Raw genomic sequence first — 14137 nt, forward strand, 5'->3', positions numbered from 1 at the left:
CATGGAAAAGCAAAAAGGTAAGAAAAAAGGTTAATATTATTAATGAGAACAAGCTACACTTGGCAATTATGATAGAGAACATTTCTAACTGCTTTTTTAAAAATCTTATGATTAACTGAGTGTGCAGATAATTGTGATTGGAGTTTCCCCCTTATTTCAATGACTTTGAGCTACACGGGTCACACTGATGATGTAGAACTTTTAAAAACTCACATTTATAATATGGTACACTTGGTGTTACAGGATAAAAAGGAAGTAACTATAGAGGCCAAACCCTGGCTTCTGGTGAACTGGATATGTGATCACTTGTAGTATAGAGATTGCTGACAGTCTCTGTGAAATCCATTGCTCAAGCTCCATTCAGGGTGCTCTAGTGACCAGTCAGTGACCCCACTGGCAACTAGAAGGTACTGGGGTGTGCGTGTCACTGACTGGTCTCTAGGCCAAAAGTCTAATGTAATTAACACATCTAATAAGCTAAACACAAAATATAGAATGTATAATATCGCTCATTGTGTGTAAGATGTGTGGCTTCACACTTGTCTTCTTCTTCTTTTTAATTTATCTTTAGTGTTGTGGAAAAGATTCTTTGTCATCTCGGCTGGAAAAACAAATGAAGCTCATAATTCTTTTATTAAAAGGCTTAAAAGTATCGATCAAATGGAAGTGACCTCCGCAGAAAAATCTGACTACCTTCTGATTTTCTGTCCTGTTAATTCACAAGTTGGAGCAGACATTGCAGAGGCCCTGGACAAGATTCCCCGTAAGAAGTCCTTATTCACTAGTTTTTCAACTGCCATCAGAATTCTAGAGAACCTATTCAAAATAATTATATAAAAATATGAAAATTTGAAAAATATCATAGCAAAAAATAGAGCATTCTATCTGCATGTGACAGGTATAACATTAGGTGCCCACTTCCTTTGTATTCACATTTGTCAAAAGACATGCACTGTTTTTTTGTAATTAGAAAGCGAATGAATGGACAATCTTCATGTATTAAATCAAACTTGCTCACTTTTCCATAAAATCTTAAGATCATGATCAGAGTAACTATAAAAAACAACAACATAGGAAAACTATTCCTGCAGTATGTATCAGTTAATGTGAGCAGACTAATGTCACAGGGAGTACTGTGGTTCATTCAGTCAATGCTGCTAGTACATTTGAAAAAACCTGTGATGAACATTCATGTAGTTCTTCTTTCTTCTTCATTTAACGTGCAGGCCAAGACCAAAAAATCTTGTTTCTGAATCATTTGATCCTGTTGTCTCTCTGCCTACAGGTGGTAAACCTGTAATTCTGGTGGTGATGCATCACATCTCCAATCTTGAGCATGTTGTAGCTGAAAGCTGGAGACAGGTGAAGAACGAGAATGTCCACCTCACTGTGGATTGTCTGGTTTATAAGGGAAAACTGTTTGATTGCAGCTTCAATGATATCATGTGGCGTGACATTGGGAAGTTTTTCAGAGTTTCCATTCACCAGGTAATTTCTATACATACAGTCATGCTTGGTACTATTAATAACAAGCAAACAAACAACCCCACCCTCAATGTAAACCCAAACATGATTATAACTCTTTGTTTTATTCTTTAGCTCATTCAGACTTCTAAGTGGCGAAAATGCAGTTGTAAGTATAACTGTAATGCTTTTGTATATTTCATCAAAGATTGCTTTTGTCGCTTTCCACATAGTAAAGTTGTACGGACATTGGCATTAATATTCAGTAACTAATTTCAAACTTATAAATGTTTAACTTATAAATAACAAGCTCTTTTCTCCCCGTAGGTTACACTGACCCTCTGATACTGGGTGTAGGTTTTATAATGTGTATTATAATGGTGGCAACTGTGACTATGGAAGTAGTGCGAAGGATGATTTAGATGTTACTGAGCTGAATGTTTTTTTTTTAAATCTGGATCATAAAAAAATGAAAATGATATAATGATAAGAGATCTGCAACTTTATGCACAGGGCTACATGTTCATTGAAAAAACGTGTTGTGAGTTTGACAGTGAGATCTGAGATGCTAAAATGTTCTAAAAGAATAACTTGCTGCTCTTGTCCAATACTTGTGTGAAAGAAATCCTCTCTGAAGAGAAGTTTGTATCCAATGTTTCAGCCAAAGGTGCTATGAGATCAAAGTTTTTTAAAGTTCAACATGTGGCTATATTTCCAGTTCACAGTCTCTTTTTGCTTCTTCTTAAGCAAAGCATTTCCCCTGTGTATTGCTGTATGATATAATGTTCTGGTTAAGATTTAGGTTTTAGTTGAACAGATTAGTAACAGCTCAGAAAGTAAGGATGCTGTTTTGTGCAATTTTATTAATTATATTTAAATTATCTGTGATGAATACAAATCAGTTGTATATAGTGTTTTAATTTATTTTATTGTGTACAGTATCTTATTCTTATCATCTTATCTTATTCCAGTGTTTTGTTTTTTTTCTTCAAATTTTTGCTATGTAACTTTACACTGTCCACTTTCTGCTGTAACAAATCAAATTTCCCACGTGTTGGACTAATAAAGGTTATCTTATCTATATTATCATATCTTATGATGCATAGTCATCAGATTTAAACACAACTGGACCAGCATGTTTTACAGTTTTCCCTGCCACAACAATCAAAACACCAAAGGAGGGGATCTATTTTTGATAGCATATTTTTGAAGCATGAATTTCCTCTTTCCAAACACGTGGAAAATAATGGCAAGGGACAATAAAACTTGTCTAAAATCCAGCACAACCTGTTTACAGTTTATATTGCTTTTCCTTTAAATTCTCACCTGACCCATTTCTTTATTCCACAGTTTTACACTCTGTTAACCCACTTCCCCTACTGCTGTGTTCTGATCTTATTTTTTTCAAACACTGAAAGAGTTAACGTTCCTGTTTGGGCAGTTACTTTAAAATCGAAAATGAAAGTGCTTCACAAACAGGGAAGGACGTCACTCCCTTTTCAGTGTTCGAAGGATATACCAGAGACTGTATACTCAAGCTATTGTGTAAGTGAATTTCTCAAAATCGTTCCATGTGAAGCTGTGAACTTCACAGCTCTAGCAGGTCCAGACATATACATATTCTCTAGGCCAATGTTAGCCTAGCTTTTTAAAAAGTGAACAGAAAGTGAAACTGCTGACCATGATTATTCATTGTTGTTTTGACTAAAGGCTCCTTTCTCTTCTCCCTCCTCAGAGACATGGTACAAAGACATGGTGAGAAAATATGGTGCTTTTGAATTTTTAAGTTTTATCTCCAAAAGTTGATTCTGTTCATCTGGACGTAGCGTTTTCAGTGGGAGAAACGTTTCCCCCACTGAAAACGCTACGTCCAGATGAACAGAATCAACTTTTGGAGATTTACTTACCTGGATGATTGAGCATACATCAAGACTTTTTAAGTTTTACTTTTCAAAATTAAAGTTGTCAGATATTTCACTATTAAAGACAATAAGCTTTATTTAATAATTACACTTGAAAGGATATAAAGTTGCAAGCATTATTTTAGCCACAGCAGGTGGTCTGGTGGAGGCTTCAGTTTGCAGCTAAACAAGGAATTAATGGAAACCAACGATACTCACAGTAAATTCTAATGGTGGTATAAAAAACTAGAATTATCCCACTTTAATTTTAAATTTTGATTTTCACTATGGCCAGCACTGTGGCACACTCTGGAACTGTTGCCTCATAGCAAGAAGGTCCTGAGTTTGACTCCTGGCTGGGGTCTTTCTCCCCGTGTTTGCGTGGGTTCTCTCTCGGTACTCCACCTTCCTCCCACAGTCCAAAGGCATGCAGTTAGTCGGGATACGTTAATCGGTAACTCTAAGTTGCCTATAGGTGAGTGCAGATGGTTGCCTGTCTCTACATGTTAGCCCTGCGACACACTGGGGATCTGTCCAGTGTGTACCCTGCCCTTTGCCCTGCTCTTTAGGGAAGACAGGAATATAGATGCATGAATTCGATCTGGTTCTTCTTCAAAATATCTGGATTTAGATTAGCACTGTTAAGCACTGTTTATATGGTTGATACACATTAACTCATTAAAAATTATGTCACATCTGAACAAGGATCCAATTTTTCTTTTTGTTTCACTTTAGAGTCATGGAAAAAATTCTTTGTGTGGGAAGCAGGAAAAACAAATGGGGCCCATTTTCCAGTTGTTCAAATGCTCAAAAGTATTGGACAAACAGACGTGACCTCTGCAACGGAATGTGACTATCTTCTAGTCTTCTGTCCTGTCGTTTCCCGAGTTGGAACAGACATCGGCGAGGCCCTGCACAACATAACTCGTAAGAAATGTTAAATAACTAAATGCTAAATAATACATGCATGCATGACACATTGAGTTTTGATTGAAGTTATTGCTGTAGGGTGAAGATGAAAGTGAAATTTGTGTACACTCATTGTAGATGTGAATATCATGGTAATTTACAGAATGCAAGTTTAATAACTTAAAAAACAACAATAGCAATTTGCCATGTGTTGTTTGTTTAGCACATTAATTGCACCCCCCTGCTAATTTTTGAACTACTAATTTGTCCTACTTTTGATATGTTGTTTTGGATATCATTACTCCTTTTAGTGATTTTAGTGATTATGGCCTCATGCTACGTTCACTTAGAATATTTGGCCTGTAAAGTGGGAAATAAATATAAAATACAAAATTGGAAGTAAACAGAAAGGCTACATTTAACGTGCAGGCAAAAAGCCCAAACTCTTGTTTCTGAATCATTTGATCCTGTTGTCTCTTCACTTACAGCTGGCAAACCAGTAATACTGGTGGTGATGCATCACACCTTTGATCCTCACCATGTTGTAGCTGAAAGCCGGAGGCAGGTGAACAACCCAAATGTCCACCTAACTGTGGACTGTCTGTTTTTTGAAGGCCACCTCCTCAGTTGTAACCTCAATGATACCATGTCGGGTGACATCAAAAAAATTTTTGGTTCTGAATTCCCAGTTCCAGTCTTAATTCACAACCTGATCTCTTTGTGGCAACACATCCCAAGTTTCTGTAAGTATGATATAATACCTTCATCTATCTGATTTATCTGAATATTCATCTTTGTGTTTTCTTGATGACCACCAAATTTAAAGTTCCTTATTTCTCATGGTATGGTCACATTTATTAAAAAAAAACAACCCTCCAATATTTTCTGGCACACAGTGTTGGGAAGGTTACTTTTAAAATGTATTCCACTACAGATTACAGAGTACATGCCCCAAAACGTATTTTGTAACGTATTCTGTTACTTTGCTTAATGAGAGTAACGTATTCTGAATACTATTTATTACTATTACTGAAGGTTACTCGCCATGCCAATACCAACTAGACTGTTAAATCTTAATGTAAAATGAGTAACAGTAGGGTGGACATTAGGTAAGGCTGCACTTTTTGCAGCGATCTCGTATAGAAAACAGGTTAACAGGAAAACAGGTCCGCGGCTCCGAACTGTAGTAAAGGTATCTCTGGCTAATACGTCGGGTTCCGTGTCGGGTTCCGTGTCGGGTTCCGTGTCGGGTTCCGTGTTGGGTTCGTAACCGAAAACTAGCTTTTCTTTGTTGTCTGAATCAACTTTGCTAGCGAGAGACAGAGAGATGCATTGAAAGGCTGCTCCAACGGAACTTATTGTTTCGGAGGAAAACCAACACAGTCGAGTCTTAATAGCTTACTTACAACTAACTAACTTAGTCCTTGCTCTTCCACGTCAGTACTGAGACCTTGAAAACAACCATAGTGATGGAAGAGACACACCCGTAGGAGAGATTCATACATTTTTATTTTGAGATTGACCTAAACTATGAACACATTAAATCAGTGCTTTGCAGTAAACACAGTTTTTATATAAGTGAGAGACATCTGAAGAGGGGACACACTCACCGCAAGGCATACTCTGACCTGGAGAAAAAAGTTTTGTCACCATCTCCCAATAGTATATCTTTTTTTCCATTTTTTTTCCAATGTCTCTTGCAGTGCTCTGTGCAAAATAAACACCAAACTGAAAAACATTCACCAAGCTGAATCCAAGTCAGAAAAGAAAAACATGTAGGATATTTAGTGGCCTGAAATGTATTAATCCATAAAGCCTAACTAGTCAAAACTCCTTTGTGTGTCTTCGTATTGAAAGATGGTTCTGGTCATTTCCAATGGTTTGTATCATAAATGAGCTACGTTAATGAAAATCTAAGTAATGTCTAGCCATGGCGTAATTAAAAGTACCTATGCATAAGGCACATCAGTTGTGTTTGAGTAGTAAAAGATACTGTACAAATTAATGCTCTCTTTTTCCCCTATTTGAGGTTTAGGTAGCTTCATCTGAAAAATATTTGGACTATGCAAATATGACTGTACTAGTTTTTGCTTATTTTTTAGTTGTTTCCTAAAACATCATTTGTTGGTGTTTTAGGTTAATATATTGTAAAGGTACAGCTTTTAGATATATCCCAATGTGTTCTAACTCACAACCTAACCAGAAAGCCCTTTTAAGCCCATGCTTCCATCCCATTCAAGTTGTTGCCGACTGCATCGAGCTGACGTGCAGTAACATTTCTTGGAATATGCACATCAGGTTATGTGGAAGGTGACGGCACAGGGTTAAAAGGCCATTCTGGTAACATCGCTAGTTACAATGTAAATTTCCTGCAGAAGTCTAGATCATACATAAGTTAGCATGGTAGTATAAGGTCTACATGTTGTTCTGCTTTTCCACAAGTTTTTGGTTGTGATCACTTTGGTTTCTCCCTCTAAATAATGTGTTTATTCAATGATGAAAAAAAAGTAAAAGAAAAGCGTATATGACTATGATCAAAGATTTATTTAATGAGCACAATATTGTTTAATTCAGTTTTAGGTTTCTTCATCTGGAAAATATTTGGACTTTGTAAGTATGACTGCATTTTTTTTTAATCTTATTTTCATTTTTAGCATATTTCATACTAAAACATTAAAAATATAAATAAGTAATTTTATGTTCTAATATACAGTGTTAAGAGCAAATATCTCTTGTTATGTTCTATAAGATTGTAATATAGATAATGCTCAATATTTCTGTTGCATCCACTGGGTTGAAATAAAATAAAAACAAAACAAATGAGCAAAAAGAAAAAAAAAACCCAAAAATGACAATGGTATAATTATCTTACAAGATGTGTTTCAGTAGCAAAATATACCAGACAACTTATTGCTCTGTTTTTATTTGTTTATGTAGCCCTGCCTGAAACATATTTGAACTTTGTAAGTATTAACTGTGTTAGCATTACCTTAACATCATTTTATTGTGTTTTAGGTTGCTCCAGTATCTGGAATATATTCGTGTGTAAGTATAATTATTAATAATTTTTATCCTTATTCATTTCTTCATCTTTTATCTCCAAAAAGGTACAGTTTTTAGAACAAATATCCCAATGTGTCCTAAGTCACAGCATAACCGGAAAGCCTGTATGCTGCAACTTTCCACACCTTTTAAGTCACTGCCAACCACATCTACCTGAAGTGTAGTAACATTTTTGCGGATGTGCACATCAGGTTGTGTGGAAGGTGACGGCACTGAATTAAAATGACTTTCCAGTTGCAATGTAAAATTCCTGTACAAGTCTAATTCACACATAAGCTAGCATGGTAGAATAGAATTTCTTGATGTATGCTCAACCATCCTGGTAAGTAAATCCCAAAAGGTTGATTCCCCAACCTTATAAACAGCACATTTGCAGTCATTGTGTGAATGTACTGTTTATAAAGTTGGGGAAACCAGCAGTGAGCTGAGACTGAAGAAGTCACTTGGATGGGTGATGAAATGTTTCTCCCACTGAAAATGATATGTCCAGATGAACAGAATCAACCTTCTGGGGTAGAATAACATCTAGATCTTGGTATTTCACCAAAATAAAAAGAATATTTTTTTTGATCACTTTGGTTTCTCCCTCTAAATAATGAGGTTATTTAATATTGTACTAGTGTTTATATCTATTTTGTTCATGAATTGATAAAAAAAGAGATAAAGGAAAGCATACATGACTATGCCTAAAGCTTTATTTACCTCCTACATTCTGTCACTTGTGTGTGAGTGGTAAAAATAACAGACGAGTTACTCTTCTGTTTTCATTTTACTTTTAGGTTTAGGTAGCCCCATCTGGAAAAAAATCAGACCTTGTAAGTATCACTGTATACGTTTTAGCTTTGTTGGTGGTGTATCCTAAAACATATAATAACATGTTCTGTAGAAATCACTCAGCCTGTTTACAATGTAATCAGAATGTAGTGATGAGCAAGCACAAATGTCACTCTACTCAGAACTAGTCTTACAGGTCACTTGAGTCAGTTACACACTTGTAAAAGTACTTAGTACTTTCAGTTTTCGGAAACCAGCTACTGCAGACATATGGATGATTTATGTGTCTCAGAAACTCTCTCTACCATAACTATGGTCCGCTGTGACTTATTGCTCTTTTTGTCTTTATTTTTCTTAATTTTAGGCTTGAATCCTCTGGTACAGATTGCTGGATTGATTGTTCCTTTGCTGATGGCAGTTGTGACATCATTCAGCTCCAAAATATGGAAGAGAAATAAAAGTGGGAAATGAGGACTGCAAAACAAAATCCAAAAGCAATAATTTAACAATATCACAGTATGTTTTCTTGATACTGTATATAAAACAAAATATATGTAATATATCATGCCTTTGTAATCATTAAAGATGTGTTAGTTATGTATTATAGTTATGAAAGCTGGTATAGATGTTTTAGGGATGAATCTTTTGATCATTGGTATGCTAAAGATGAAATATTGCTTTACTCACATGTCCAGATGTCAAGTCAAGACTGAAAAGTGAGCTTTAAGAAAACAAAACCATTTCTTTCCCAGTTATTGCAGACATGCTTATGTATTTTAAAATAACGAATTTATTGAATGGATATCTTGGTGTCATTTGTGGCTTTTGTTCATACTGAATTAAAAGACATTCTTTATTAAGTGACATTAAAAACTGTTTCTGATTTAACAAATTTCAACAAGTAGATATAGTTCAAGTTTACAGGTTGTTGTGCTTCTTTTCAGTTCATTAATTCTTTCTCTAGAATTCTATTTTCGCTTAAACTCTTGAATTAATATTTACACACTCATTGTGTGGAACACAACAAAACCAGAGACTGTCATTTAAGGAGTTGCCCCGCCCCCGACCATTGTTTTTTTTTAATAAATACTGAGACGTGAACTTAAAGGAGCATATTAGTGTGTGGTTCAACTTTCTGCAATTTAACTTTCTGAAAAGAAAGAAAACAAGAGCCATATTAAGAGCTCTTTTGATGTCCACGTCGGTTCTCAGTCATACAGGCCATGGTAATCTAAGGAGCTTGGAAAGAAAAGAGACTTCTTCAAGTTTCTTGATGATGTTTCACCTCTCATTCGAGAAGCTTCTTCAGGTCTAAAACCAAAGATGTTCCTCGAAATCCCTGTTGATAATGACCCACATGACAATTTGGAGTAAAGGTTAACGCCTCATTCTTTACCATTGTTCAGTGACATTGAGGAGTCAAAAGGTAAGAAAAGCGGTTACAATAATAATTTGTAATCACTATTCATACCTGACAGATTCATACAGTAGACAGACAGAGGTAGCAACTAGCATTTGATTAAGTTAATATTTCACAGTTATATGACGAGTCTGTGGAGACTCAGGATAAATCTAAAAGACATGTGAATAATAATGTCAGCTTAAAGTAGACAGGAAAGGTAATAGATAATTCACTAATAGACAGAGAACATAATAACTGCCGACCGTACCTGCTACATTCATTTCAGTGTGTTAAATGTTCAAAAATAGCCTCATAGTCATTCATAGCTGCCTTATATAAAAATGGTTTATATAGTTGTTTCACAGGTTAAAGAGTAAAAAATTAATCAAAACTAATGATAACTGGTAATTCTAATGGTTGTAGTTATTTTTATAATAATAATAAATTATACCTATACAGTAAGGCAAAAAGGCACACCTTGTTTTAACTCAACAACAAATTTCCAGTCATGGACCAGTGCACAGACTGGTGGGGCCCCTCCAGCTGCCAAATGTTATCTATAGCACAATCACTGGTTCACAGTTTTCACAGGCTGTGGTAAACTTTTAACAAACAATCCAAAAGTCCTCCAACATTTATAGCATAATGTTCATATTCATTTACACAGAGATGATCTTTCAAATACCAGATATTACGCATTACTTTTTTGACAAGATTTTATTTTATTTATTTAATCCGTTTATATTAACAATGGCTTGGGAAGAGTTAGGGAAATCATTTCACACAAGTGGTTCTGAAATGTTTCACAATGAGCACCACCTCAGAAAATATTTGGCCCTTGAAATTCCACCATTGTGACCATTAAACTAATGTAGCATAGGCCTACATAGGAAGGCAAATGAAATAAAGCTTTAACCAGTCTGTTCTCTCTCTAACTTCTTCTGTCAGCTTCTCGTCTTCATGTGTAGAAATGACCTGATTAGCTGAGTAGTGTCACATGGGATAAGTTAAACTGAACGTGATTGGTCTGTGAGACTGTTCTACTTCATTTTGGGGTTCATTGTTCAGTTCTTCAACAGCTTAAAGGGATTGGCCACATTGAGGCCGTCTCATCACCACCTGTAGCTGCATATCCTTTTAGTCCATTGAGTCACACTGACGTTAACATTCTTTTACCTGCCTGTCCAGTTTTGTTTTCGACTGGTGAACAAGTTAATTCTCAAAGAACAACCGACAGCACTTCATTGCATGGGGAGACACTAGAGTTCTTTTTTTTCCATTGGGAAGGAATTTCTGTTTCAAAACAAGTCAAGAAATTGTAATCTCTATGTAAGTAACTTTAGTCTGCAAAATGTAAATGTCTTGCATCAGAGTACAAGTTACACCCGTAATCTATTTTTAAAGTTTGTCTTCTAAGCCAGTAAAAGCACAGCTTTTAGTAAAGAAAATGTATAATGCATTCAGTTAATGGATCTGCACCTCCTGTTATTTGACTATATTTGATTTAGTTAATTTCAACTAAAGTTTGCTTTCTAATTCTTTATCCTTCCTCAGAGACATGGACCAGGGAAATGGTGAGAGAATAATTTTGCTTTATTTTTTAATATTTCCATTAAATATGTCAATATTAAGGTGAATAAGCTGCATTTACTTATTGAATGAGTAATAATTTCAAGTCACCCATATCAGTCATCCTAAAATATATCTTGTCAGATAAGTATCACTGACTTCTTTTTTACTTGTTAAAGCAAGACTAGTATAAGAGCAATACAAAATTTGCCTGGGATAGCTGGTTTACAATCAGCTTATAGAGTAAAAGACTAATTATAATCAAATAAAACTTCCATTAGTGATGAAGAAAATGTTGCAATAGGTCAGATATTTATTTAATACATAGGGTGAGACAAGAAAGAAAACCCAGACTTTTTAACTTCGTTTTACTTTCTGTTGTAATGCTAACTTTCCTATTGATAGTTCAGATTCTTGTGCACTTACCCAACAGGTTAGAAATGAAACATCTAGGTCAAATGTTCAGTCTTTTCTCTTCAGAGATAGTAAGTTGTGATTATTTCCTTGGCTTCCATTGACTGTAGTCATTTCTACACAGAAAGCTACTTGATAATTTTGAATGGCTCACAAGGCGTCCGTAATTTATATCTATTAGTTTAGCCTCAAATGAAAATAACACTGATTCACTCAGTGTCATGATCAAGCTGCATTTGCTGTATATATGAAATCAGTTGCATATTAATTAAGTATGGTGACAAAAAAGAAAAGCTTTGGTGTTTTGTCTTCAGTTTCAGAAAACTGTTATATATTGTTAAATCTATCTTTAGGGTCGTGGAAAGTTTTCCGTGTCATATTGGCCGGAAGAACAAATGGCGCTCATCGTTCAATTGTTCAGAAGCTTAAAGACATTGGCCAAACTGAGGAAACATCTACACAAGAAAGTGACTACTGTGTGATTTTCTGTCCTGTGGTTTCACGAGTTGGGACAGACATTGCTGAGGCCCTCGACAAAATACCATGTAAGGAAAAATAAAAGTGATTTTTTATAAATAATTTAAGTGATTTATATACAGGGACACATGTAGGATACAGGCCAAGAACCACATGTGGTGTTTATGTCCTACAGCATGAATTCAAGATCTAGTAACCCAGCCCATTTATTTAATCTCTTTTCTGAATCATCTGATCATGTTGTGTCTTTGTTTATAGTGGGTAAACGTGCAATTCTGGTGGTGATGCATCACACCTACAATCCACAACATGTTGTAGCTAAAAGCCGGAGTCAGGTGAACAACTCAAATGTGCATTTGACTGTGGATTGTCTGTTTTATGAGGACCAACTGCTTGACTGTGACCTCAATAATACCATGTGGAATGACATCCGGAGAACTCTTAGATCTCCAAATCACCAGGTAAGGATTTCACTTACTGATTTATTAATGGGCATACATGCAATAACTGATGTATGTGGTTTGGTATTTTCAATAAAGGTATTGCTCCTTATTTGTTTTTTTTTCTTTCTTTCTTCCAGACCTCATCATTGCAAGGCTTCCAAAATTGTACGTGAGACTCTTACGTTCATTCAGCTTCCCTAATAAGTCCGTATTTTCAAAAGAAAAGTTTGATTAGTTTGTTTTAGAGCTAAAGTGCATCTTTTTGCTATCTGAAAACAAAAATCACATAATTTTTCATGTAATTTAGTACTGTGGAACCCCAACTTACGAAATTAATTCGTTCCCGAGGGTCTTTCGTAAGTTGAAAATCTTCGTAAGTCGAAGCACCCATTGCGCGTTTTGAGTGAGGCGATGCTGAGCGATAGGCTATAGGCTAAATGCTAACTAGAACAACAATACGTCGTTCAAGTGGAACAGCGAAGCGCAAGTACGGAAGCCAAGAGGTTGTCACATGATTCGGAAGAAATTGTGGACATTGTAGGCTCAGCCAATCAGAGCCAGCGGATTTCGTTATTTCGTCATTTTGCCGTAACACGGGCAAAAATATTGCCGTTCAGTGCCTTCGTAACTTTAATTTTTCGTGAAATGGTGCATTCGTAAGTCGGGGTTCCACTGTATTGTGAAAATGATTTATTCCTGTGAAAAAAAAAAATTACTTCAATGCCAGTTTACTATACGGCAACACAGTGGCCCAGTGGTTAGCATTGTTGCCTCACAGCAACAGGCTCCTGGATTTGACTCCACTGGTCACTGGGGCATTTCTGTATGGTGTTTGATGCTCTCCCCATGTGTGCATTCATAGCCTCCAGCCCCCCAGCTGGAAACATATGTACTAACATGTGACAACACGCTTTTAATTGCGAATGATCAAAGATAACTTCTTACCCTCATTTTTCTTTTTTGTTTTTTAGATTGGAGGAAACCTACCACAATATGGCTCATTATTGGTTTTTCTATAGCAGTGGTGATCATTGTGGTTATCGTGGCAGTCAGTGTGGAAATGCAAAAGAAGAAAGGACCCTGAGGTGTGCCATTAATGTGCCCCAACAAAACCAAAAAACCCAACAAAAAAAATCTAATATCACTATCAATTTACCAATATATATATTTTTTCTTGGAAAGATAAGAGATATGAGCTATGTAATCAGCAAAGGGTGTTGTTTTTTAAAGAATTGTTTGGAAAGACCAACTGTCTTTGATATTTTCCAATTGTAAATAACTTTCTTACCATAGGAACGATTTGTTTCTGTTTTGAATTTTGGCTTACTTTGTTAAATAAATAATGACACTATGTAATATATTGTATAGTGTCATCTAAGGTTGGATTTATCTTATTTTAAAATCTTCTAATAGCCAGATTACCTTTTAAAATGATGTCAGCATTCTGTGTATTGCATATTGTGTCTAGGTTTTAAGAAGATGTCTTTGTGGAAAATATTGAAAGAAAATAATTTTCACATTTTTCTGTAGTCTCAAGAGCAGATTCACATTATTTGGAACAAGGTAAACCAAAGTTCACAACAAAAGTTCTAACTATTAACTTACTATTAACATGTGTATTTTAACATGCATTTTCATTGTTTTTTTTAGTAAGTACTAATAAACTTTCTTCTCATTACTATTAATTTTATTTAATTCTAGCTTTTAAAAGTTTCTGAGTA

The 14137-nt window shown here is 35.4% G+C and overlaps 1 protein-coding gene across 1 annotated transcript; it reads left to right on the forward strand.

Annotated features, from left to right (window-relative positions):
• Nucleotides 1-2946: 2946 nt before the first annotated feature.
• On the forward strand, nucleotides 2947-8739 carry LOC102208130 (uncharacterized). Its single transcript, XM_005751887.1, has 8 exons — nucleotides 2947-3009; nucleotides 3200-3219; nucleotides 4101-4292; nucleotides 4763-5017; nucleotides 6849-6884; nucleotides 7290-7319; nucleotides 8117-8152; nucleotides 8476-8739. Exons 2-8 carry the CDS (start codon nucleotides 3204-3206, stop codon nucleotides 8580-8582), a joined length of 672 nt encoding a protein of 223 aa, XP_005751944.1. The 5' UTR covers nucleotides 2947-3009; nucleotides 3200-3203; the 3' UTR covers nucleotides 8583-8739.
• Nucleotides 8740-14137: the final 5398 nt, after the last annotated feature.

The sequence above is a fragment of the Pundamilia nyererei genome, unplaced genomic scaffold (genome assembly GCF_000239375.1).
Source record: "Pundamilia nyererei isolate P.nyererei 1_Seehausen unplaced genomic scaffold, PunNye1.0 scaffold00332, whole genome shotgun sequence".
NCBI lineage: Eukaryota > Metazoa > Chordata > Actinopteri > Cichliformes > Cichlidae > Pundamilia > Pundamilia nyererei.